This window comes from Amphibalanus amphitrite, unplaced genomic scaffold, assembly GCF_019059575.1.
Source record: "Amphibalanus amphitrite isolate SeventyFive unplaced genomic scaffold, NRLGWU_Aamphi_draft 000058F_arrow, whole genome shotgun sequence".
Lineage (NCBI taxonomy): Eukaryota > Metazoa > Arthropoda > Thecostraca > Balanomorpha > Balanidae > Amphibalanus > Amphibalanus amphitrite.
The window spans coordinates 1252967-1280387 of record NW_024881554.1 but is presented as its reverse complement, the minus strand read 5'-3'; the positions used below and the strand labels follow the sequence as shown (position 1 = coordinate 1280387).

At 49.2% G+C, this 27421-nt stretch overlaps 1 protein-coding gene across 3 annotated transcripts; it reads left to right on the top strand.

The window, feature by feature from the left end:
• The first annotated feature begins 8980 nt into the window (after positions 1 to 8980).
• LOC122378384 lies at positions 8981 to 27421 on the top strand. 3 transcript variants are annotated; one of them, XM_043359391.1, is made up of 3 exons: positions 8981 to 9182; positions 21854 to 22117; positions 24067 to 27421. In XM_043359391.1, the coding sequence occupies exons 2-3, from the start codon at positions 21935 to 21937 to the stop codon at positions 25663 to 25665; spliced, it is 1782 nt and encodes a 593-aa protein (XP_043215326.1). In that variant the 5' UTR covers positions 8981 to 9182; positions 21854 to 21934; the 3' UTR covers positions 25666 to 27421. The 3 variants fall into 3 exon arrangements, with proteins under 3 accessions (XP_043215326.1, XP_043215325.1, XP_043215327.1); XM_043359390.1 differs by lacking the exon at positions 8981 to 9182 and adding an exon at positions 14601 to 14636; XM_043359392.1 differs by lacking the exons at positions 8981 to 9182; positions 21854 to 22117 and adding an exon at positions 14711 to 14757.

The following is a 27421-nucleotide window of genomic DNA, read 5'->3' as shown; positions in this document are numbered from 1 at the left end:
TTATCAGAGGGCATCGACATATTCTCTTCAAAAATTCTTAAAATTTTATCTGGCTCACAGAAATCATATCCTCTTCTATCCCGTGGCTACCACTGTCTAGCCGATCGCAAGAGATGATTGTCAAAGAAGGTTTACCCTGAATGAATTGAGGTTTTGACTTTCGAAAGGTGGATGGTTACACATTTACCATACACATAAAAAAAAACAGACAGGATAAAACAACAGCGCTTTTCCCTATATACAAATGGACGTTTTACTGAGACAAAATGTTGTACAATTTGTAGACGGGAATGTGATGCACGCAATTTTACGCACCAATTCGTACAATCTTAGCCGTACTACACTGCCATACAATGCTGCACTTTGCTCCCCCATGACTCTGTGAGTGAATACACTGCCGTGTCGCAATCAGGCCATTCGGACCTTGTGCCCCGTCAGTCTGCGGCAGTTGCACAGACCTGGGGAACAACCATAGAATACCCTCTGATATCGCCGGGTGCGATGAGCAGTGTGCACTGTGCGGTGTGCAATTGGGCGTCGAGTGGCGAGATTTGCAGCGCGTTATCGGTGATTGATACGAGTGCTGATCGTCCTGCGGGAAGTCGAGGGTAAACACCGCTGCAGGGCCTACTGTCTGTCACTATCGCCCAACTCCAAACATGCGGCTGATGGACCTGGGGTTTATTTGATGATTCTCAAGCATTTTGTTTGAAAAGTTGGGTTGCATGCACAGCGACGTGCAACCGACTGCAGCTATGTTAAACCCTGCAAGCAGCACCTCTTTATAAATGATCGAATTACAGTGGTTGAGGCTGGTTACGAAGTGGAATAGGCACAATCATGGAATTATTGTTGTTATGGAATCAGATTCAGCGACACTTGATTCACGGTCACAACACGACACTTGACAGCCTAAGATTATGCACTGCACTGCATGCGCTGCCCACCAGACACAATAACAACCGTTTATGCATTGCATATGTATATAAGGTATATTGAACAATATATACATGCACACATACGATGATCGTAACGGCGCTCCCCACCTGTCGGGAGTTAGACCCGTTTGCCGGAATGTTTGCTGGAGAAGGGGAGCGCGGGGCAGTTTCCAGGGCATTAACCTATCCCTATTTGTCTTCCACATATACACACCGCCCTGAACAATCGCCCCACTGTGTGTGTAAATGACGAATGCGTGTTTGTCCTACGGGGTGGCGGGGCAGTGCGCTGCGTGGTTCCTATGTGTGCGGTCTGTGCAGAGGCAGGTCTAAACGCATTGAGGTCCCACTCTTTGTCATGACAAGAAATGCGATGCGGCATTGAGAGCCCACTGCCACGCTGCTAGTGCTATCCACGTGGGAAAACACTTTAGCTGGCTGGACACAGCCAGTGGCTAGATTGCTTCCCGAGTCGAGTGGTGCGGGCGGATTGTCTATCTCCTAGGTGACCACTACTAGTTGTGACCACCTGAGTGGACAGCCGGTGAGGTTTTGATAACATAGGCCAGTGACTTCATGGTTCATTGGTTGATATTATTATTTGCCTGTTTGAGGCATGCACGCTACCGCTAGGCAGTGGTTATGCCTATAGGCTGACACGGACTGTGGCTACTAGCTCGGGCGCGATCAATAGCTACCTGTTGCCAGCGCCGACACATATACGGCAGCTGTTTGTTACAGTCGCACGCAGTCAATTGCTGCCTGTCATAGTCGCAAACAGTCAGAGGCTGCCTGTCATAGTGCAGTCAGAAGCTGCCTGTCCCATGCACAGAACAGTTGCCTGCCACGCGGCAGTTCTGAAGTTGCCCATTTCGCCTCTATACCTGCTGCCAACACCACGCAGTCGTGCGTCAGATTTCAGTCACAGGCGGGCTGAAATCCGCCACTGCCTGGACTGACCAGAACAGCAGTCTATCAGGGGAGGTGAAGCAGCAGTCTGTCAGTTGACTGGGTGAAGTGCAGCTGACGGTGATCCCTCAGGGGTTGGGTGGGGTGGTAATCCGTCTGACTCGGGCCGCTCCAGTGTTTGATTACGGCCGCGGCGGTCAGCGAGCTGCATTATTGAGCCGGCGGTCGATGGCAGCGCCAGCCGGAGCCGGCCTACAAAGCCGCCGTCACGGCCGGAGCCGGTGCGTGTGACGCCCGTCACGGCGGATGTCACGCGCACGGCCACGGGGCGTCACGGCCCGTCACCGGCTGGCCCGGTCCGGCCCGGTCCGGCCCGGTCCGGCCCGGTCTGACCCGACCCGGCTCAGTCCACCATCCTCTGCGCCTGGCTGAATAGCCGACAGACGGACCGGGCTCGAGCCCAGTGAATGGTCCCAGGCCCAGTAATACCGAGGGTGATGGATTATTGACCGCAGGTGGATGGCCTTTTAGTCAGGTCTGATTGCTAGAGCAGACGCAATGCTGATAATTACGGATATTCACGAGTTGGATCAACACATGCACTTAATGATGATCAATTGAATTGCATAAAGACTGCAAGTTGTCGAATAGTTGCTGTTGGAGAGTTCAAGCAACTTCAGCAAGCGCTCAGAGGAGCATTCGAACTTCTAAAGAAGTAGGTGGTCAACCCTCCTTAACTTTTTATTTCAATTCTAACTCAAGTGCACTGTACCTATGCGCATCGAAGTGCCCTTATCATACATGCTTTTTGCATAGTACGATTGCCAAGCTTTTGGTTGCAGTGACGGGCCCAATCACTCGTCATGTGCAGTCTTGAGCTGCCTTATCAGCTACTCCTCCACTTGAAGCACTCGATGTCACCGTGGGCTGCCTTGGGAAACACCAGCAATCTCCTATTTCAGATATCAATGATGCATGCGGTCACAGCAAACACACTTGGAGACCTTTTGACATTAAACGTGATGTAATCCGTCATCATTCAGCAGAACAGATCAAAAGATTCTTTACTCCGTGATTTTCGCGAGCTTGATTGCTGTAGGAAAAAGTTCGGGGTTAATTGCAGTCCTCATTAGGCTGTGTGAACGTCGAAATGCCCTAGATTTTAGACGATCCGGAGACACAATACAGGCTACCTCAGTTTCTTCGTAACTTCAAAAAGTGTTGCAATCTTTGGCTTCTCCTGCATGCTACTTTCAATTAGGCATACAAAGTTGATCGTTCGATAACAGAAGGTGGACGTCCATTAGCACATTCTCGCTAAAAAATGGTTGCTTTTGAGTTGAGGCCAGCGGGGGGCGAGAATTCAGCTGGAGGAGACGTTACCGTGATGGATTAGGGGTGGGATAGGGTCACGGGCTAAAATCAGGCCCACTGGGGGCACGCTGAGAGGATGGGTGATTCGTCAAAGACATGTCATGAATATCGCCATATACCATGAATATACCCAACGAAATGCAGATTACAAATGAGACTTGCACCCTCCATGCAGTCTCATACCCAATGACAAAAAAGCTGAATAGCCTGCGCCACATAAGAGGCAATCTCGACTTTGAACGTCTGGTTCCCATGTTTTTTGGACCAGAATCTCTGCAATAATCCGGTGCGGTGCACATGTTGCACGCCGTGCCATTCCTTATTCAGGCGGTGTTCGGGCCTCTAATGACGAGAGAGCGTCGCCGGCCATTTGTCGGGGAAGCGCGGCGTCCCCTCTGCAGGGATCGGTGGACCATTCACTCTCGACTGGAGAGCGTGAGAGGAAGGCGACATTCCTCCGGGCCGGGGGCCGGGCGCCGGGCGCCGCGCGGTCGCCGGCGCGCTGCACCGTTTTGTCGTTGCAGACGCTCCCTTTGAGCTCGTGCCCGGCCCATTAGCGGCGCTCAAAGGGTGTCCAGCGCCGGCGCGGCGGCCTGCGCTGTTGCACGGGACAGGTGCGCTGTTTTTGCGAGATGGCTCGTAATTTGATCGAGTAAAAATGCCATTGTGTAGCCGATGAGCGTCTGAGGCCAAAGGCGTGCTGGAATGGGCGATACCGCCCGGGTAGCCGGGCTCGAGCTGGCGACTGAAAGGATGAAACTAATGATGAGCGACGACCGTGCGGTGCGTGCTCTTTGTGGCGCGCACTTGAATCTGTCCCGCACGCGGAATTGCAGGCAACGCAACCTTCAAAGAATTTAGAGGCGCTTTATCTAACGTATAGAGTAGATGGTATATGCCAACAATATTGAGCTAAGAAACCACGTTTATGCGGAAGAATCACATCAATGCTTTATGTTAAAAGCCGCCACCTTGGTCAGTCTAACCAGACATCTGGAGTGCTGAGGTGCTGGAGTGCTTTTCTGGGTAACAATATGCCGGCATGCCATTATGCAGTACTAGGCTTTCCGGCTATAGGATCGGACCAGCCGACTGTCCCCGGAGATGCGCAGTCGCTCAATACCACACGGCGATGCCAATGAAGTCAACTCTGTTTGATATTCATTAAGTGCGCTGGTCGCTCCGGGCCGGGACAGGAGGGGGCTCTCGTCTCCCCTGAATCCCGTTGGACCCTCCCCTTGCCCGACGGCGCGGCTCGAGTAATTGCATTCCCTTTGGCTGACGCACGTGCAATAGTGGCGTGGGGACTGCGAGACGAGCTGTGACGCACGCTCCGGAGATAGGGTGCCGTGCCGACAGCTGCAGCTCCGTCAGGCTCAGTTGACAGAATGCACTCCGTGCTGAGTAGATGGCACGATCTGCAGTAGCTCCGTCAGACTGCTGCCTAGGCCGACTTAGCAGCTTACGCTTGGCCTTGGTCAGTTACATCTTGTACGCCACTCTGACTTCAAACATGACATCAATCCATCTCTTCTGAGGTTTGGCAACACCCAGCAAACTCAGAGCTAGCGCCGCTGGGTAAGTGGTAATAGCCGTTTTCACGACGGCCATCTGGTACACATTTGGTGCACATCTGGTGCAGATTAGGTGCAGATTTGGTCAAATTAGGTTCAGTGTGTCTCTTAGTAGCTATCAGGTAGGGTTGCACCAATTGCGTATATGCCTACTTTGTCATATTATCAGAGAGCATCATCGATTAAAACACTGAAATGATTTCATAAAATGAAGATATTTGCTGTAAAAGAGATTAGGTGCAGATTTGGTCAAATAAGGTGCACTCGCCGGATAGCCCGTCGTGAAAACGGCGATTGTGAAACAGAATCTTGCTGTGAAGAAACCGAAAGGAAAATGCCCCTGGCGGGCCTATACCGGACCCATCCTACACCTGTTCTGGCTCATCCCGAGGCCGTCCGTGCTTTCAGAGGCATTGCCATGGGGTAAGCGGCACGCGTCCTGCGCAGTTCACAGCCTGTTGTTGGCTGACCATCTGGCCGAGGTCGGGGAAGGAGCGTGGGAAGAGGGGGGGGGGGGCTAAGGGCCATCTTACGCCGCCGAGCAGCTGCTGTCGCCAGCCGAGGCGCTTATTCAGCCTGTGGAATCATGGCGATGAGTTTTTTTTTTACCTTGTTGAACTAGTCTTATGCGTTTGTTACGTGGACTGTCATTTGTTTGCATGTTGTTGCACCGTACCTGCTAATATGTAATTGGCCTGCCAGTCCCTTTGGTGTTTTCCAGTCTGTACCTGCACCGTGACAGTATGTTTTACCATCCAGTGTTTGTCCGCGGCGCGATGCGGGGACCGGACTGATTGGATCGGGCCGAGCCGCTGTCTGATTTCCCTCGGGCCTTCCCATCCCCAGGCTAGTCGGTGGTGCCTAACACCTGGACAAACACGCCCCAGTCCCTGACCTCTCCCCGGGACCGTCGTTGGCAAAATATGGCGCTGAAGGTGACGATACCACGTCACGGAAGATCCCAACACACGTAACCTTATATGCGGAGTGCCATTGAAGGTCGGGTTCCATAGCTACGTGCATTTTCAAGCTCCGCTGCATTTGCAACACCATTTTATGTGAAAGATATCCCCATCAATTGCTTGCAATATACAGAGCCTGTATAAGCGGTGGTTACTAGATTACTTGGAACAGTTTCCCGATGCTTTTGGTTTGCATCCTTTTATCCAACCAATTTAATAATAGATACAGTAAGTTATATCTAATCAAGTAAGAAGTAACCAAAATAATGAGAAAAGCAAAATGCCTAGGCTATAACCTAAAAAAAAAAACTAAAAAGTGTAACATCTTAACAGATTGTTATGCTTCTTCAATGCTGCCTTATCTATGGTTTGAAGATCATACTTAGTTGAAGAGGCCCTAACCTTCCTTGTTTCAAGGCTCCTAGTCCTACCTACGCACGATGCATCCTCTTCCCTCCCTCTCCCACACACACACACACACACACACACACACACTGCAGATGTGCGCCAAGAGCGTCTCCCACGCCGCGGTTGTGACATGTGCGCCGGGTGCGCCGTGATTGAATTATCGCCACGATTCATCCCAATCAGGCTGGTTAGTCGGAATTGGCGGTGCGCTGTGCGGGGCCGTGTCGGGCCGCGGCGCGGGCGGGGCCGGCGCGTGCTGCAGAGGACTGTCCGGAGAGGGAGGGATGGCAGAGGGGATAGAAGGGAGCTCAGTGGATAACAGGGGAGTTTTCATCTTCCGCAGTCCAGGCAGTCCGCCTTCTCTCCTCTGGTCTGCAATTTTCCTTTCAGCCGCCATCCTTCCCCGACCAAGCCCGCCCTCATCCCTCCAGTTCGTCTTCTCTTCCCTTCAGTTCTCCCCTCCAGTCCACCTTCCCTCTCCGTTCGTCCAATCTCGCCCCTCCTGTTCCGCTTCTCCCCGATCCCCTACCCCGACGGCTCCTACCGCGGCTCCCTGTCCGCCGCGCCTCGGCCACCCCATCTATTCATAACTCTCGGGTAATCAGCGACGCGGTTGTCACAAGGCTTTTAATTCGGCGCGCCGCGTCGTCGATCGCAGTGTTTGACTCCGCCGCTGGCTCCGTATCGATCGAACGGAGGCCGGACGACGACGGCGACGGCGGCGGCGCGGTAGCGGCGGTGGCGACGACGGCAGCGGCGGCGGCGGCGGCGGCGGCGGCGGCCGGAGGGATAACGCACGGTCGCGCCAGAGCCAGCTCGATAGAGCACGGCACCGCGCAGTCTTTGTTGGTGGGGTGAGCGCCAACGGCGACCGTGCCGCCTTCGTTCTAACCTCGCCGTCTGGCACCGTTCCGCACAGATTTCCCACGAGAAATAGCAATGTGGGGACGAGGGAATACGCTGACTGTTCGTGCAAAGTTAGGAATGACCTGAGCACTGAGCAAAAGTGAATATAAGATCAAAAACCTTGACTACTTTTTAATTAGTTAGGAGAGAGAGAGAGAGAGAGGGGGGGGGGGGGGAGAGGGAGAAGGGAGAGAGAGAGAGAGAGAGATAGAGAGAGAGATAGAGAGAGAGAGAGGGAGAGAGAGAGAGAGAGAGAGAGAGAGAGAGAGAGAGAGAGAGAGAGAGAGAGAGAGAGAGAGAGAGAGAGAGAGAGAGAGAGAGAGAGAGAGAGAGAGAGAGAGAGAGAGAGAGAGAGAGAGAGAGAGAGAGAGAGAGAGAGAGAGAGAGAGAGAGAGAGAGAGAGAGAGAGAGAGAGAGAGAGAGAGAGAGTTGGGTGGGATAGATATAGTTAGAGAGAGGGAGGTGGAGCTGCGAGGTCTGAAGAAAGAGAGAGGGAGTTAAGTTTTGAAGAAACAATTGGAGAATTGGAAGAGTGATGCAGCCCCCGGAAAGATACGCCGATCGTCTGTCGTCACAAAAACTGCAAAGTGGCGATACGATCGCATCGAATATTAAGCATGCCAGTTGCCGGGCACCCTTTCCAGCCCTGGTGCCTAAACAATTGGTCATTGTTTATATTATACATTCCTTTGAGAGAATGACATGATTTTTTTTTTGCAAAACTTGATTTACTTGAGCATTGATACTGTAACTAAAAAGTCTGCCCTTTCAAAACATAACTTCACATAATCAACACTGATGGTGAACAATGAATGCAGAACAAGCGAAGGGTAGTTTGGATATGCATATTCGTAGAGGCCGTCGCTTAGCGCAAAACTTAGTCTCCATATCAATTATTGAAGCTATGCCGCGAGTATTAACCTTCGCCGACACAGGCCATTTTGCATCCTCAGGCACAAGGGTGTGTGTGTGTGTGGGGGGGGGGGGGGGTACGACCCCCTCGCTTCTGGCGCCTGCTCGAGGTAGAGCTTCGCGGAAAAACAACGAGCGTGTTACCTGTGACGAGACGAAGCCGATGATACCCAATTTTAAGGTCCTAGGTATAGGTCATCGGTTGACCTTCCAGGTGAGGTCAGGTCAATGACCCAGAAGTCGGGAAAATCGGGACCTGTTACAACGTCGTAAAAAGTGGCTGCTATGAGTTTTTTTTCGGGGTGCTGATCACGAATATCATGTTAGTTTTGATCACAGATGATGTCTTTAACTCTTTATGCATTTAGGCCAGGTCAGATCAGGTCAGGTCAGGTCAAACAGTGGGGGTATTCGTTGATTCGTAATAATTCGTATTCCGCCGGGTATTCGTAGTACGTGTCAACTTTCAACCACCTCTGACAGCTTCGTAACATGTTACGACGGCACCAAAACTACTTCGTAATTGTTCCAATGGTTAATAAATTCGAATTCAGCTCCAAAAACTAGCCAAGAAACATGTAAAACTAAAAAAGTGAACCGAGGTCATCAAAGGTCAGTGACCTGACCTGACATTCAGGTGACCTTGACATCCACTCTTATGCAAGGGATCAACGTCAAATCACATGACTGAACGTTTGAAACCACGAAAAGACTGTAAACGCGTGGCTAATGCGAGCCGACATACGCCGAATCGCGATTCCGGCCAAACATGGTCTCAAAAAGTATGTCACAGGTCAAATGTCATTTGGGTCAGGGTCATGAAATTGTCAGGGTAGGTGTAACATTAATTAACGCGAGTGTACTAAAAGTTTCGTCGCGATCAGCCGCTTTTTACACGAGTTATTCGTGAAAAACCTTAGGGGGTTGCATCATCCCCCCTGTGCCGGTGAGGGTTAATCTCCCCCATAGATGGCAGCACAGACGGGGTATTTTCGTCAGTCGTTCAGCGCTTATGCTGGGTGTTGACTGTTGATAAGTAACCATTCACACAGATATCCTATCACAGGCCATCACTTGAGCTAATAAAAGCATGCTGTGCACAAGACGTTTCAGTTGCTGTTGTATTCGAGTGGCGGGCTGAAGTTGGTGTTCCTGAAGGCAGTCACAGGGCCGTGAATTGAGGATCAATCTGAGGCCAGGTGAGGATTGTTCGAACTTGAAAACCAAATGCGGTGGGTGCACTGTACAGGGTATCAGTCACTACAGTAAAAGACAGGCCAAAGAAAAAAATATAATTCAGATATACGATAGAAATGTGTCTTTAATGCCGCATTTCATCCGTGGCTAGTGGCAGAAATAAAAACATTAAGTTACTGCCTCGTTGCATCTTGAGGGTAAAAAAAAAATACATGCCCACACAAAATATGACCTGTTATTGCCCTCGGCTTTACATAATAGCATCAAAGTTTGGGCCATATACGGGTGAAGCCGCTTTGCTCATAACGTGTGTACAAAAATTAGAGAGAAAACTGGTTCGGCCCTGCGACATTTTAGCCACTAACCAGTTTGATGTACTGTTAAGTGCTTCATGGTCCTCCCGCGGATGCAGCGTGACACTCCCAGTCGTGTTGTCAATTGGCTTAGTAGCATATGGATAATGGGTATGAATTTACATATATAATATGTGCAGGATCTGGCAGAGGTGTAGGTATGTATGAATGTATATACTACCATACAAAGGTCTATGGCTGGTCAAACGACGTGTTTCTCTCAATGTCTGTGCCAACAATTCAGCTTTCTGAATAATTACGGAGCGAGCGAAGCGAGCGGAGTCTTTCCTTAAGCCGCGTTCCCACTACGACCGTTCAACATCGTAAAGTAAAATAACGAGAGAAAATCGACAAGAACGGCAAAATCACAGCATGCATTTTTACGATCTCTGCCGGTGGTGGTGGGAACCGGGTATTTGACACGTGTTTTCGGGTGGAGGCATTTGTAAGGTTTTAAAGGTTTGCTCCCCATGTTGGTTGGTTGGTGAGGTCGCCAAAAAGTTGAACAGAGGCCAGTTTTACCAACAGAAAAATAGCAGCCCGGCGCAATTTTTCTGTCAAAAACCAGCCGACGAGTTTCACCAACCAGGCGAAAAAATATCCGCCGGCGTGAAAAAATATCAGGCAGAAAAATAGCCAATGAGTTTCACCAACGGCAAATGCGGCATTAATGGAGTGTTATTTTGCGCCATTATTTGTAGAAAAACAGCCCAAAAAATAGACGGGCGACCCCGTCTATTTTTTTGATGTCGTGTTGGAACAATTGGCATCATTTGTTACTAATTATCGTGATTTGCGCTTCCCAGTTGATATAATAATTTAGTATCATTCATGGCCAATTTGTAAAGCATCTGGGCTTCAAGATTAGAAGAGGAATACTGATGATATTGCGTAAAGAAAGAGCCTTTGTCACCAGGCAGGACCAAAAGGAACCAACAAGACTGGTGTTTGGTGTTGTGGTGTTAGTTTTTTCGTTTATATTATCTTTTTGCTACAAGCACCCAACAGCAAGATGATAGCACATTATTAACTAGTGGTCAGCTTACAAGTTCATTGCTCGTGCGAGTCGCACGGAAGTGGAAAATAATGATGGAAGATCATTTTCGAAAATTGAAGGTGCTTGAACAAATGCTGGAAGGAGAGGCAGAGAGGGTAGGCTCATTGTCATTGGACTCAAGATTTTAAATAAATATGTCACTGTTTTCACATATTCAGCTACATTTGACAATGCAAGGCGCCAACTACTGATACCACTACTACTTTTGGGTGGAACTTACTTGAGCTGTGCGGAATAGGGAAGGTGCAATTGACATGGCTAAGACCAAAATGGCAAGATTTTCCAGATCAATGACAGTAAATTTAAAAAAAGAAATTGAATAGCATGAAAGAAATGTATAAAGGCTTGTTTTTGAAGCCAAACGTGCAAAGTTTGCATGGTTGCGAACCCGAACAAACTTGCTGTCATAAGATTGTGCCACTGAGCTCAGCAAGTCATGCTGCCAATATTGAAGGAAAAGAAGATAATAGTAATGTTGTAAAATGTAAATGAATCCATAACTGTTGTGTGTGCACTGTGCTGATATTTAATGCATGTGTATCTTGCATGCATGAGTCATGCAGGGATCATGTTAAAACTGGCTGTAAGTATTGTGAGTTAGTTTTGCAAAATTGTGGAGGCACCAGGCAAATTGCGGCCGAAATGTTATTTGTTCACCTCAGCGCTGAAATTTCTGCTCACAGAGTTTTCAGATCATGCGCCGAAATGTTCATGCAGCCCATCCGTTACACTGGTCATGTTGACAGTGACAAGGATTTTTTCCCAGTCTCATGTTGAAATACAATAATAATTCACTTAGCTTGATTTTAGCTTATGTTTTTCATGCCAGTTCCTAGAATGAAGCAGCCAATATTTTCTGTCATGTGAGAAATATAATAACAATATGCACAATTGCAGGCTGTGGCATGTTGTGAGGTTTTTCCTTGTTTATTGCTGAGGTTTTTCCAGTCTCTGCTGCAAAAACGGTGATGAATCCACCATCGTCCGACGGTTTCGATGACGCCAATCATCGGCGAGTGTTGCTGTGATGGCCGACCTGACTGAGCGCACAGCGGCAGCCGCCGTCGCCAATAACGACAGTGAGGACACCTCCGAGTCGGACGGAGACGCCGCCGCTGACGACTTCACCGTGCCGGACGAGGTGGAGCGCTCGAGCCGACAGACCGTGCACCGCGTGCGCTGCCCGACTGGCTGGCGCACCTGCAGCCGATTGGCGACCGGCGGCCGGCGCCGGGCCCGGCCAATCTGCCGGCGCTCTGCCCCGAGCTGCGCGCCCGGCTGGCCGCCGAGGGCATCGAACAGGTGTTCCTGGTGCAGGTGACCGTGCTGCCCGAGCTGCTGGCGGCCGCAGAGTCGCCACTGCCACCGGCCGACCTCTGAGTCTCGGCGCCGGCCGGCCGCTCGGTGCCCGCCGTGTTCCGCCAGTACGACGCCGACACGCCGCTCTGCGTCCAGCTGCTGGGTGGAGACACAGTGGCACGAGGGGGCGCCAACTGGTGGCGGTGGGGCCGCACGGCCCGGCCTCCCTGGCTGATCGTGGTGAGCACTCCCGGCTGGCTGATGGATCACATAACCAGCGCCGAGGGCTTCTCGCTACCGCACCTGCGCTACCTGGTGATCGACGAAGCCGACCGGGTGATCGAGATGGCCGAGACGGGCTGGCTGAAAGCGGTGGAGCGGGTGGCGGCGGCCACGGCCCGCCGCCCTGCATCGCCGGCCGGCTGACGGCCGCCGCCGTCTGCGCGCCTCACCTGCCGCTTCAGAAGCTGCCATTCTTGGCCACCCTGTCACAGAACCCGGAGGCCGGAGAAGCTGGAGCGAATGTCGCTGTTCCAGCCGCGACTGCTGGTGGTCGGCACGGCGGCCGCCGCCGTCGCACTGCCCGGTCAGTTCGTCGGCAGGTTCACCACGCCGGCCGAGCTGAGCGAGTCGTTCAACGTGGTGGCGCCGCAGCCGCTGAAGCCGCTGCTGATGCACCATTTGCTCCGACAGCCCGACTGGCGATGCTCGCTCGTGTTGGTCAACTGGAACGAGGTGGCGCACCAGCTGGAGCTACCGCTGTCTGTGCTGGGCGCGCGCGTGACTGAGTTCTGTGGGGTAGTGCCGGCGTGCCGGCGGCGGCGCGCGCTAGCTGAGATGGCCGCGCTGGTGTGCTCGAGGCTATAACGCGCGGTATTGACGTGGACGCCGTGGACGCGGTCGTATCGTACGACATCCCGGCGCTGTTGAAGGCACACTGCGTGCGTCGGACGGCGCGCGTCAGCCGGGCCGGCCGGGCGGTCAAGCTAATGTTGGAGCGGCAGCGCAGCAATTTCCAGCGGCTGATGGTGCAGGCGGGCGGCCGGGTGCGGGAGACGCTGGCGCTGCTGGCTGGACGAGCTACGAGCTGCGCCAGTACGAGGCCACCTACGTCAGTGGATATCCACACTAGCTTCTAGTGGATCGCTGTTGTTTTTATGCTCATTGCTCATGATTTATTTACATTTTAGAAATATTGCAATGAAATAGATGTATGCCTTGTCATCAGCCTAGAAAAGTTAAAGTAAGTAAAGCGTTTTAGTTGCATAATGTATGTGTGTTCATGAACACGGATTTAACATGTTCTAACTCCCAAACATTTCGATATTAGACCCGAGTTACAAACCAATCGGAAGGCTTAGACGATCATTTGGGGCGTAGCCAGACGGCTCGGTTGGGTGTGAAAGCCGGCGACCAAGGTGGTGACCACCCGATCATAATGCAGAGCGGTCTCCGTCGGACGATTGTGTCCGCGCGCAACGGATGATCTGGGCACACGCAGAGGAGTTCGGCAGGACTCTCCACTGAGCGGTACTGGGCGCAGTCGAACGACGATCGACGACGCTAGCGCAGGTATTGTTAATTTGTTACGACTTACGAGCCGGACCAGTGTAGCGGGCCCGGAGCAAATATTCTTTGCTGTGTGGCGTTCCTTCTTCTCGACCGGGCCCGGCAAACGGGGCCTGCATATCGGCTAAAACCACCTAGCCGGGCAGTCTGACCTCCACCTCGCCGAAGCGGAGCGAACGACGTACCCTCAGCCCTGCAATGACCGCGGTGCAGCAGTTAATCTGGGTAGGTATTTTCCTAAGGTAAGACACTCGCCTTTGCACAATGCTTTACATATATAGGCCTTGGCGAGTTCGTTAGCCCTCTTACTCCCGCTAGAAGGTGCTAATGCAGTGCACGCGAAGCCGCCTCGTAGCACCGCAGTTCAACTTCAATCGCTCGGCAGCGGAAACTGTCCGTCGTCCGTCCAGCTTCAGGTGGCGTCTCTGGGAGCAATGCTGACCGCTTATTTGCCGCTCTTTTGAAAGCTAGGAAAGAGGTGCGGCTCCCGGATCTGTCGGGAGCGTGACTCATAGGCGGCGGAACGGGTAGGGCACCGGGGCACCATGCCCCCCTTTGATTTTGACATTTTAATATTAGCCCTATGGGCGTTGCATGGAAAGAATGGGACCAAAAGTCGGCAGTGCCCCCTTAATTGAAGGTGTTCCGCTGCCACTGGAGTGGGTCTCATCTAGTCCCCACCTCATAGCTGGAGGTCCACACATTGCGTTCTCGGTCTACACGATGATTTTCTACAAGGTGCGACAAAAAGGTACATAACAAGTTGAAGGTATTGTAAAAATTAATATAATAGGCTGACAAGAAAAAAGATCCATCTTAAATTTGCCTTAAATGCAAGCTTCCTTACGTCACCTTTATGAATGACGTGCCTAAGTTTACAATTTGGTAGTCTTGTATTGTATTGGCTTTTGCTGGGCACCAGAATGTTAATATAGATATGAAAGTTTATAATGCTATACTTTGTTGTTATTACTCTTGAAAATAATGTAATAATTTACGATTATAATATTTCGAAATGTATATAGCATTTGCATTAGAAATCACGCTTTAATTTGACTGAAAACATGCTTTAAATGATTTATTAATCTCCTTGACATATCGTAATTTGATATCGTAACAGAATATCAGCTGACTACCGGCGACAAATAATTTCCGTCCGAAGTCGGCTGGAATTTTTTGTTGGTGAAACTCGTGGCTGTGTGGCGTCTATTTTTTCGGCTGGATATTTTATTTCGGCGGCCGGCTGGTATTTTTTGGTAAAACTGGCCTCAGTGTTCAACTTTTTGAACGTTCTTGAAGGTTTGTGCAGATATTAAATGACACTAATAAGCATTTTTAGGCAGTGCATAGAGCAGGAAGCCCTTTTTGGGAAGTTTCTTGATATTCAAAGTGAGAGGACAAGCAGCAAGACATGAAAGGTGGTGCATTTTTGCGGATAAAAGCTACATAACTCTAATTATATACATACCTATATGTAGGCGAGCGCTAAGTGGCGATGAATAACTTAACTTTTCGGCAGGTTTACCGTAGGTCTAGTGCAATTTATTCATTTATCTACCATCAGCGCCTAGAAATATGAATCCTACAAGTAATGTCATGCCACTGCAAATGCGGCGCAAATAACAAACGTTTATTTACATCATATGACAGTGATACAGCCGTAGCAGCACTTGCTCTTGTGAAACTAAAGACAGAGTTCCCGACAATCGTGGCCACCGGCGTCGTCGCTCACTTATGACCTCAAGCGGCCGGCCACTCCTCGTTCAACACACGCAGCTTCCGCCGTCGGATCGTCACTGAGGGTCTCATTCGAGGCTCAAACAATCACAGTGTCTTCTGGATCAAGGCCATCTGGACCACGCCATGTGATTGGGACGACCACATGCGAAGCATGCGATTGTCATTGGGCTGTCTGGTCCTTGTTATGCACATCGCATGCGACTCTTGAGTGAATGATCCTCGCTATGTCAGAACAGGTGCGACTTGCACTTCATCTCCCTCTTTTCGTAGCACCGCTCCGGAACTCAGAATCTCGGAGATAAACAAAGTAGCCATCCGATTGCGCGCCAGCTACCAAGAGTTGCATCGTAGATTCAGGTAGACAGGCCTGGGATCTCAAACGTTAGACCAAGTTCTCCTCTGGAAGACCGCTGCATTGTGATGCCACGCCACACTGCAGAGCTGTCAGACAAACGTCGACAGTTGCCACCATCTGCTGTGAACCGTTGTGCTCGAATGCACTCGCTTATCTTCATTGAGCACAGGTGTCAGTTTCCTTGCTGAACTCATTAGTGTTTTTCGTCTGTTCGGTTGAGGATATGTCCTCAGGTGGACCAAATGGTGCCTCGTAAATCCGTTTGCAGGACGCACACCTGATGTTTTTGGTCCACAATCAATTGCCACAAAAATTGCCTTCATACAATTCTAGCATCGCCTGACGAATTCTAGCATCGCCTGACGAGATGGCGTGGTCACATGACGATGGTGACATGAGCTGTGACACTGCTGTAAGCTGAATGCCGGCTCAGTATACTTGTACTCGTATACCTAAATCGCTGAACCTGTGTCGGCAAATTCAGTTGCATTGCAGCCTGCTTCAATTTGCTAAATGTTTTATCGAGGATTGCAATATCATCATCATCATCACATTTATTTGCATCACACACACAATGTGAGGTGACAAGGTGAGGTGACAGTTATAACAAGTAGCAGTACATATACATTGGGCCAGGTAGGTACATACATTAATGCCTGCAGGACAATGCTAGGCCACGCAAGGACATTCACAAGAGCCAATCATTGGACATTCTAAAACCATCGATAGTACCTATACTTTAGCTCAAGTTGTGTGCCTGGTGCTTTCATTTGTGACTGTTATGAGCCTAAGAATTTTACGCGAATGAGAGCAAGTGCTGTTGAGCAGGAATTTGATTGTGTCCACAATTCCATCATTCATACAAGAGCCACGAATAAGCTCACCATCAACATTGCCACATGCTATGTTCATTGTAACTTCAAAATTATTATTTCCGAGGCTATGTGTAAAGCTCAAGAATGATCCGTCTAACTCTGAAGGCGTAGTAGCTAGAACAGCAAGGCTGCGAATCATTATCTGCTTAAGCCTATGATCCGAGCGAAACAGATGAGCAAAGCCGCGAAGCGTAAGCGATCGGAGAAGCTCTTGAACCTTAGGAATGCCAAGCGCTGACATTAGGGCAGAATGATGGGCATACACAGGGAGCCCAATGGCTGCCTTTATACTAGAAGATTGAAATAATTCCAGGTTACTTATGTCAGCAGCTCTCAGTGGAGCAACGATGCTCCCAGATGTCAAAGAAGGGGCTACAATCGTGCGCCATAGAAAAGCTTTGTCTAAAGCAGATATAGCCTTGCTAAACATTCCTGCAGGTGTGAGCCCGTAAAAAGCTCCACGGGCACGTCTTACTCGAGACCGCGCATGCGCTGAGCCACGTAAATCAGTGCTGATGGTCACACCTAGATGCTGTGTTTCAGAGCGGATAGATAACTGCTGACCGGCCAACTGCCATGTAGGCAGCTCAGCTAAATGTTCAGCACCAAAGACAAGGCAATGACTTTTAGTTTTAGACTGATCAGGGTGAGTGAATTCGAGTCTCCAAGTGCCCGCGAACTCCCCCACAATGCTTAAAAGATGGCCAAGACTCATGGAGTTCGTAGAAACAAGCATTATGTCGTCAGCGTAACAGATCGAGGGGACATGATATCCCATTAGTTCAGCCCCAAGTCCACTATGATCAAGAGTCTGTATTAAGGGACGAAAAAATATGTTAGCCAGTACTGGGGAAAGGATGGCCCCTTGCCTCGTTCCACGTTCTAGTGGGAAACTGTCGGAACGAATGCCCATAAAGTCAATTTTGGCAGTAAGCTTGCGATACCACGAGAGAAGCAGACACCACGAGCGATTCTCAAGCAGATCAAGAAGACGATAGAAAAGACCGTCATGCCAAATGCGGTCAAAACACTTTCTGGCGTCTAAATTAGCGACGAATACAGGAGATCCCCTTCTTAGGTGCCACTGGACAGTCTCAGAAAACAAAAGAGAGGCTTCGGCTGTTCCACGCTGTGGAACAAATCCAAACTGTAGATCGTGTGGAACGAACGATGTTTCAATTTCCTCTAAAACCATTATCTCTAACAATTTAGAGAAAGTTGAAATAAGTGAAATTGGTCTATAATTGTCCATATCACTTGGGTCAAGTCCAGTTCTTTTAAGCAAAGGCTTGATGATGCTGGTTGCAAATGATGAAGGGACATCCAATCTAGCAAAGCAAGCTGTAAGGAGGTGAGCTAACATGGCAAGCAGTTCAGGCGTGGAGCCATACAGCAGGTGCTCTGTGGTGATTCCGTCTGCTCCTGGAGCAGAATTACGCCTAAGGCGCAATATAAATCGGGAAACATCCGATGCGGTAACAATACGAGGTTCGTCACCATTGCACCCAGCCTCTAAACGAGCAGATACAGCATCGCGGATCCAGTGCTGGTTTGGTGACAATTCAGCTACATTGTCCTGATGAATACGAGAAAAATGGGATCTGAAGCTGTCTGCGTCTACGGAGCATTCAGCAACCGTCACACCTCTCCGAGCTCTACTAACATGTCGCCAAAAGGAGCCTAAACTTTCCCCACGGCGAAGCTTGTGTAACAGCCGTGCCTCATGATCAATTTTCGATCGAGACGCATGCTTCCGCTCGCGCCGGTAGGCCCGTCTTGCTTCGCGATAGCAGTTATGCACATGCGTGTATAGCCGCTTACCAGATTCATGCCAGAGGTAAAGCCAAAACCGGGCTCTATCACGCGCTGAGGAAACGCGGGGGTTCCACCATTTTTTAGCAGGACGTCTCGGCTTTGCACACCCAGAGTCACGAGCTGCAGCATGAATGCAAGAGCTGATAAATGTATCTAATCTATCCAGTTCTATAGAGCTGCCTAATTGTGGCGAAGCTACCAAGTAAGTCGCAAGTAACGTTTTATAATGGTCAATAGCTTCTTCAGAATTCCAAATAGGGACATAAGAGAGGACAGAGGGATCAAATCTGCGAACTGGAAGGCAAGATACAGCAGCAAGTCGCAAATGTAGACTTAATTTGGCAATGACTGGGAGGTGAGGGCTGAGGTTATCAATTGATGAGCTTAGAATCATACAATTCGTTAGAGATGGAAGCAAACACTGTGGCACAACAATGTGATCAATGTGTGAGGAGCCGCCTGCCCTATCATAAGTGACAGACTGTTTCTGAGGAAACTGGAATTCGGACACAACCAAATGGTGATCATCAAGTAGCTCCTGCATAAGAGCGCTGAGTGGTGAGAAACCACGCAAATTCTGCCAGCCGTTAGGCCTGTGAACACTGGCCAATCTTGGTAAGGCGCAGTTAAAATCCCCTACAAGAAGCACAGGGGATGCAGAGCGATATGCGGTAATAATTGCATCTAGTTTGCCTAGCAATTCAGCGTAACGTAATTTGCTGTCACCAGTCGAGTCCCAGAATGGCATATAACACCCAATTACCGTCAAACAAGGACCCGAATTATCATATACAGTGACGCCACATAGCCTTACATCTTCACACAGTACTTGGCGGTAGCACAGCCCAGGGCGACCGCGACAAATAAATGCTACCCCTCCGTGTCGTCTACCAGCATAGGGACCAGGCGGGTGTTCCATGGCTGATTCTTGTACACAAAAGTAATTGCCTTGGCGATGTTCAAGAAGCAGCCTAGGCAACATACATTGTTCTGAACTGGCTAGCCAAGTTTCGCATAGAAACAATAAATCGCATTGGTTGATAAGTGTGCAGACGTAAGGAACAGCCGACAAAAAACCTTCACAATTATATGTGCCTATGGTGAAGGGGATGTTCTCAGTTCCAAACCTGGATTGGCCGCTCGTTGCGCTGGGCCCCTCGCCGACTGCCACTGTTTGAGTACTGAGGCACTCTGCCACCTCTCTGGCGAAACCCGCTGCCTCCGTTGGGGCGGGACTGGTGCAGCTGGCGTCGAGGTGCAGTTGGAGCGCTCGATGATGGAAATGGCTGATGCTGTGCTGTTTCCTCGATCAATGGACTCACTTTAAGGCCCAAGGGCCAGTGAGCCGCCTCCAGGACTTGAGATGAGTCACTTGAATCAACGTCGATGCGGTAAGACTTAGTCCCCGCAACAGCTTCGCTATAGGTAGTCACTTGCGTTAGGTTGCGTAAGGACGTCACCCGCTGCGTGACCATGCTGTGCACCTGACTGTCGGTAGCCTCTCTTCGAATTCCCTCGATGAGGAACGGTACAGTTGTGGGGTGCACAGGGTTAGGCGGTTCAGCAACCAACTCAGATCGCTGCCCCGTGCCCGTGACTGGTGTCGGCCGGCTTATAGGAGGATCCCGTGATACGCTCTCTTCATGTAACTGGCTGTGCAGCTGCTCACGGAAAGGTGCAGATCGCGAGCTAACTGAGCTCACGGGCTCGTCCTCATGATAGCCGTGGGTTTGTCGGCTCCATAGAGTGGGCCTGGGGTGCACATAGCGACCCTGGTCCGCGCTCTCCTGTGGATGTCGTGTTTCCTGACGCCGACGAGAGCTGACTTCTGTCGAGGAAGCAGGAGCTGCTCGGTTATACTTCAGCGGCTTCTCAGTCCACGAACGCACGCGCAGCCCAGTAGGCCAGTTTGCTGAATTCAGCACTTGAGAGCTCGCTGCATGGTCAACCTCAATACGATAGGCTTTAGTTCCTGCGGCAACTCCACTGTGTCGAGCAACTTGATAAAAGTAATAAACTGTTATAATAAACAATAATAAACTGTTAAGAAATCATCGGAACTTGCAGTTTATCGGTTACAGCTTCCCGAAGGTATTCACAGCAACACCACAATGAGTTATATCAACTGCACACATTTTCTCTTCAAAAGTCAATAGATTGTCGTTATCACAGCTGTGAATGCTTTTCGCTCGCATTGTTGATATATTTTCTAATGCTCGCTTGCTTTTAACACGCTAATAAATTTAAAAGGTTTTCTAATTTTATCATTCATTCAGTTGCATGGGATCTTTTACCACATCAGTCGTCAACTACCTATAGGTATTCTGAACTTTTTTTTTACAATAGCTTATTGTGCCGATCCCTCCTTCATCAACGCTCCTCTCAATTGGCTTTGTCCAAGCCGTTTGCCGATGTCTCACGATGTTTCCCCATCTTGCCCCGTATACCAGATCTAGGGAAGTGCTCAACTTTTTTAGAAAAGTCTCTAGATCAACGATCTCGTCCGTTTGCTCCCGTTCTCGCAATTTACGATGTTGAACGGTCGTAGTGGGAACGCGGCCTTAGATTAACGGAAATTTCTGAGTATGAGCAGCCGGCCGGCCGGCCGGCCGTGCGGACGCTTTTGCGAGGCTCATATCTCAGCAACCACTTGACCGATTTACATGCAGTAACTTTTGTAGGGTAGCTTCATTCCTTCTACCAAGTATTGGACTATTCCCGATGCATGTGGGTGACCCCTTATGCGCGTGCCACGTGCAAAACGGAGAGGTGTCAGTTTTGTAATTGTTGCAAATTGCAATATCTCGGTAACTACTGGGCCGATTACGCTGAAAGTTGGCATGTAGGTAGGCACCCACTAGGCAATGCATATCCATGTGCCAGAGTTGGGGTGCTGCTGCACGTGCGCACGTGCAGGGGTCGTTTCCAGATCTCGAGAACGGCTGGACCGATTGCGCTCAAGTTTGGTACACAGTTGGGGACCGGCTAGTATGGTGCCGTGCAAAAGTCAGTTGCGACCCACTTTGCACGTGCGCACGTGCAGGGTGCCGCTTCCAGATCTCGAGAACGGCTGGGCCGATTGTGCTCAAATTTGGCACATCGCTAGAGACCGGTTAGTAGGATGCCGTGCGCAAGTCAGTTTGAGGTACCCCTCGAAATTTCGCAAGTGCAAGGCCCACCCTCTCGCTCGCTCCGTCGGTCGCCCCAAAAGGCGTTATACTGGTAATTCATGTTTCAGCAGTGTAGGATTGTTCCTACATTCTGAACTGGCAAAAACCACTGTTCAAACATCACTGTTCTAAAAGAAAGACCCATGGGCCATGGTAGATGCTCGTGTTGTTATTAGACGTTTTCACGACGGGCTATCCGGCGAATGAATATAATTTGATCAACTCTGCACCTAATCTCTCTTACAGCAAATATCTTCATTTTATGAATTTATTTCAGTGTTTTAATCGATGATACTCTCTGATAATATGACAAAGCAGGCATATAAGCAATTAGGCCGCTGTGAAAACGGCTATTACATATATATATATATATATATATATATATATATATATATATATATACATTCTATAGTATGTAATTTCAGTTTCAACTTTTTCAGAGTTCTGTGTTTAAGCTCAGACATTGCTCGGCCAGCACCAAGAGGCAACTGCGACCACTTCCACTCAGTGCAACATCCGGCATGGCTGCCGGTCGCCACCTCCCGGGGCTGCTGTTGGTCTACCTGGTGATGGCAGCAGTATTCAGCACGGCATATCGCTCCTCAGAAGAAAGATACTCGGTGTGCAACACGCGCTGCTGCAAGGTGGAGCCCAACTGCTCGGCCGCCCTGCACGTCGCCTGCCGCTGCCACTTCGCCAAACGGGTATGATATCAATTTATTCATTTAGCGCAAGTACATAACTTTGTGCACTTTGATCGAAATAATTTTGATCCATTCGCTCTAAAACGACAAACCACGATAATTTTATATCAAAGTGTGGCTCCAGACATCATGAAAATTCCCCGCGTTTTGGCATTGCTTTGATTTTCTTGTTCCAGCATCATCAAGCCTTTGCTTAAAAGAACTGGACTTGACCCAAGTGATATGGACAATTATAGACCAATTTCACTTATTTCAACTTTCTCTAAATTGTTAGAGGTAATGGTTTTAGAGGAAATTGAAACATCGTTCGTTCCACACGATCTACAGTTTGGATTTGTTCCACAGCGTGGAACAGCCGAAGCCTCTCTTTTGTTTTCTGAGACTGTCCAGTGGCACCTAAGAAGGGGATCTCCTGTATTCGTCGCCAATTTAGACGCCAGAAAGTGTTTTGACCGCATTTGGCATGACGGTCTTTTCTTTCGTCTTCTTGATCTGCTTGAGAATCGCTCGTGGTGTCTGCTTCTCTCGTGGTATCGCAAGCTTACTGCCAAAATTGACTTTATGGGCATTCGTTCCGATAGTTTCCCACTAGAACGTGGAACGAGGCAGGGGGCCATCCTTTCCCCAGTACTGGCTAACATATTTTTTCGTCCCTTAATACAGACTCTTGATCATAGTGGACTTGGGGCTGAACTAATGGGATATCATATCCCCTCGATCTGTTACGCTGACGACATAATGCTTGTTTCTACGAACTCCATGAGTCTTGGCCATCTTTTAAGCATTGTGGGGGAGTTCGCGAGCACTTGGAGACTCGAATTCACTCACCCTGATCAGTCTAAAACTAAAAGTCATTGCCTTGTCTTTGGTGCTGAACATTTAGCTGAGCTGCCTACGTGGCAGTTGGCCGGTCAGCAGTTATCTATCCGCTCTGAAACACAGCATCTAGGTGTGACCATCAGCACTGATTTACGTGGCTCAGCGCATGCGCGGTCTCGAGTAAAACGTGCCCGTGGAGCTTTTTACGGGCTCACACCTGCAGGAATGTTTAGCAAGGCTATTTCTGCTTTAGACAAAGCTTTTCTATGGCGCACGATTGTAGCCCCTTCTTTGACATCTGGGAGCATCGTTGCTCCACTGAGAGCTGCTGACATAAGTAACCTGGAATTATTTCAATCTTCTAGTATAAAGGCAGCCATTGGGCTCCCTGTGTATGCTCATCATTCTGCCCTAATGTCAGCGCTTGGCATTCCTAAGGTTCAAGAGCTTCTCCGATCGCTTACGCTTCGCGGCTTTGCTCATCTGTTTCGCTCGGATCATAGGCTTAAGCAGATAATGATTCGCAGCCTTGCTGTTCTAGCTACTACGCCTTCAGAGTTAGACGGATCATTCTTGAGCTTTACACATAGCCTCGGAAATAATAATTTTGAAGTTACAATGAACATAGCATGTGGCAATATTGATGGTGAGCTTATTCGTGGCTCTTGTATGAATGATGGAATTGTGGACACAATCAAATTCCTGCTCAACAGCACTTGCTCTCATTCGCGTAAAATTCTTAGGCTCATAACAGTCACAAATGAAAGCACACAGGCGCACAACTTGAACTAAAGTATGCTATCAATGGTTTTAGAATGTCCAATGATTGGCTCTTGTGAATGTCCTTGCGTGGCCTAGCATTGTTCTGCAGGCATTAATGTATGTACCTACCTGGCCCAATGTATATGTACTGCTACTTGTTATAACTGTCACCTCACCTTGTCACCTCACATTGTGTGTGTGATGCAAATAAATGTGATGATGTGATGATGATAGGAGCATATTCCCTTGAATTTAGGTTAGTTTGTATAAAAAACAGTCATAAAAGCAAATGCTTTTTTGTGTTGTGCGCGTTGTTATTGAAACTAATTTTGATGGGTACGTGACAAATATACCAATTTTCATTTCAGGTCGTTTTACGTGACGGAGACTTCCCGCCGTCGGTGGAGACCATCTACTTCTACGGAGTGCGCAACCTCACAATAACAGAGAACGCGCTGTTGAACCTGCCCTCCCTGACCCGAGTCGAGCTGCGCCAGATCGAATGGATGAAGGTGCTCTCGAATGGACTGGCGCTGAACAGCAACTCCTCACTCGCCTTTCTTGCCATCGACTCTGTGCGCCATATGAAACTGGAGGCCGGCGCCTTCTCGGGACACTGGGACACAGAAGCCAAACTAAGGATTGGATACGTGTCGTCACTGGTCCTCAGTCAGAACACGTTCAGCTTCCAGTCTTCACCTCATATACCCAGCCTAGTCATTGAACATGCAACACTACAGGATATCGAACCAATGGCATTCAATGCGTCTTTAGAGTTTCTGACTCTGAAGGACGTTGAGATCAAGATGTGCAGAAGGAACGGCTTTGGTGGAAGCATCCAGGCTTTGAGCATGGACCGAGTTGACTTGAATGAAGTCAGAGAAGGCTGCATCAACGGCAGCGGCAGCCTCCGCCGGCTGTCGGTGTCCAACAGCCGTCTGGGAGTGATTCGGCACCGCGGCATCTGCGGGAGCATCCCAACCGTCACCATCAGGAACTGCAGCGTCTCTCTCCTCCAGCCGAACGGCCTGCAGCTGCGGACCGCCAAACTGGACATATATAGCTCAGAATTCACATCTATAATGACCAGGGGACTAAATGTATTGGCTAACCAAATCTACCTACGGAAAATGGTTGTGGACACGCTACAAGGCCATGCGTTGAAGGCACTACGAACGACAGAGAATGAAAACGACAGCCCTTCCATCCACATATTAAACCTTACCGTTCAGCACACCTACAACGGTTCGCTGGCATTCGACCCGGAGACTAATGTGGAGTTGGTTCATCTGTCTGTCGGCATCCCGGAGCCGCCCGTGTGTCCCGTGGAGAGGTGGGTCCGACAGCTGACCGACACCAGTGAGACGGCGCCGCTGGGACAAACACAGAAACAAATGCAGACCCAGCTGAATCGCCACTGGCTCTGCAAGGGGCCAAGTAGCACGACGCCCGCTACCGCCGGTGTCAAGAACGGCGGAGGTGAAAGTGCTGAACAGGACCCGCATGCCACTGTGGATGCTGAGGAAACTGATGACAAGGCTAGTGTCAGGAGCAGCGAAGATTCAGATCTCGTGGGAGAAGTCATTGCCCTACTCATAGTTGCGTCCTTTGTACTCGGTGGCATAGGCTGTTGTTGTTGCCGAGGAGTTGCTATCTCTAGAGTCTCCGAAAAACTGAACGGACATCGTGGAAGGGAGAGGAAGAGCGAGATTTCGAGCAAAACTGGGCCAGACCCGATAAGCTACACTTCCATCACAGTTACAGACTCTGTTGCGAAGCCATGCAAGAAAGGCCCAGCCTCGACACAGGGACGGGCAGCCGAATCAAATGATGGCGGCCAGAAGGAAAGGGTTACAGATTCAGACCCTGTGAGACGACGCAAGACTGACACAAGCTCGAACCCTGGACAGGGCGACAACTCAACATGTGACGATCAGGCTGGATCAGGCGGCAAAAAGGACCGGTGAAGAGGGATATCGCTGCCTGACGTTACTTATTCATTTGTCTTTCTGTATAGTTATTTGTAGCTTATATGGCTTTTTGCATAGAGCTGTAGTGCGTCTGCAGTGTGTTGATTTGATACATGTGCTTTGTGACGCTGGTTAGGCGCCTTGCAAGCCTTTGTTACGGTTACGAGTAAATGTCTCATGCTCTCCATGAATCAACTGTAAATGAATTCAAGAAAACGAATGGGGTAATCGGCCTGAAAGTGATGGATATTCGCGAAACATATCTTTTGTTACAGCTTACTCATTGTTGTTTTACGATAAGTAAGCTTTGCATCTACTTTGTGTAGGTATTTAGCCTGTACAGTGTACAGGTAAGCAACAGTTTAGCGTAAGGATTCTGTCAAATGTTTAAGAAGTGATGTTTTGTGAGATATTCAGCTGATAAGGTAAATGTAAATAAATTATTCCATCATTGTTTGTAATGAATTCGAGAAACGGCACTAGTTTGCTTCAGTGGAATTTGCCGCAGTGTTAACCCTCGCCCTGGCAGGGGGGGTCGATGCGACCCCCCCTAAGGTTTTTCGAAGATAGCGTAAAAACGGCGGCGCGCAGCGCCGCCAAATTTGACACAGTCTATGGGGCAGCCTTTTTACATATGACCTGAAAATTTCAGATCCAGGTGACCTTGGGTCAGGTCACCAAATCAGAAAAACCGGTACAAGGTCATGGTCAAATTTCAATTTTCTTTTTGCACCTGTCCAACTCACAGTTTTGCACTGATTTCCTTCAAACTTTCAGGATGTGCTAAGTTAACCGAGTTGTATGACATATAGTTCGGGTTTTTTGAGGTCACTGACCTGAGGTCAGTTAGAGGTCATTATGTCGTAATGTTAAGCCTATGGGAAAATACTAAATTCGGAAAATACTGGCGATATCCGCTTCGTTCTATCACTTTTTTGCTTTGAAACCACAGTACTTAACAGCAGGTCACTTGGTGCTTCTTTGTTTGGTGTACTTATCCATGGATCAGGTCAAATGAGGTCAACTGAGGTCAAATGACGTTTTTGCCAATAACTTGGCACATAATGACGCTAGAGCTTAAAAAATGGTATCATTGTGTTTCTGGTGATCAGCCGAATCGAATGATATGCAATATGCTGCAATTTGGTTAACTTGAACTTAATTAATTAATTAAAGGTTACTTAAAATTTAAGAAAAACTTTAAGTACACTTAAGCAAGCTAAAAAGTATATCATTCGACGCGCCTTGACGTGCTGAGTTCACTGGTGCTTTTCTTTTTGCTCTATCTTAATTAGATCAAAAGTTATAAGCGAAAAAAAACTTTTGACCTGTTTTTAGCGAAATTTTTACATTTATACCCCCCGAAACCCCCTAAATATTGACCTAGAGCAACCAAATTGGCACAGGGGAGAGAACATCAGGGGACCCACCTACCTACCAAATTTGGTGTTTCTAGCTTAAGAAGTTGCGTAGCGAATTCAAGAACCTTAATTAACCCGCGCATGACTGGGGTATTTTTTCATAACGCGAGTGACTGGTGGGGGGGGGGGGGGCTCTACAGAGCCCCCCTGCCTATCTCCGAAACTAACTGGGCCGGTCGTCAAAATTCAAACGGCGTCTGTTCGTGAGAATCGTTCAGTTCACCCGTTCGATGCGGAAATGTTCGTGCGTGCTCGTGATCGTTCACTCGTTTTCGTACTCGTTCTCTCTCGTCACCCGGAGGACCATAAAGTTATTGTTCATATATGAAAAA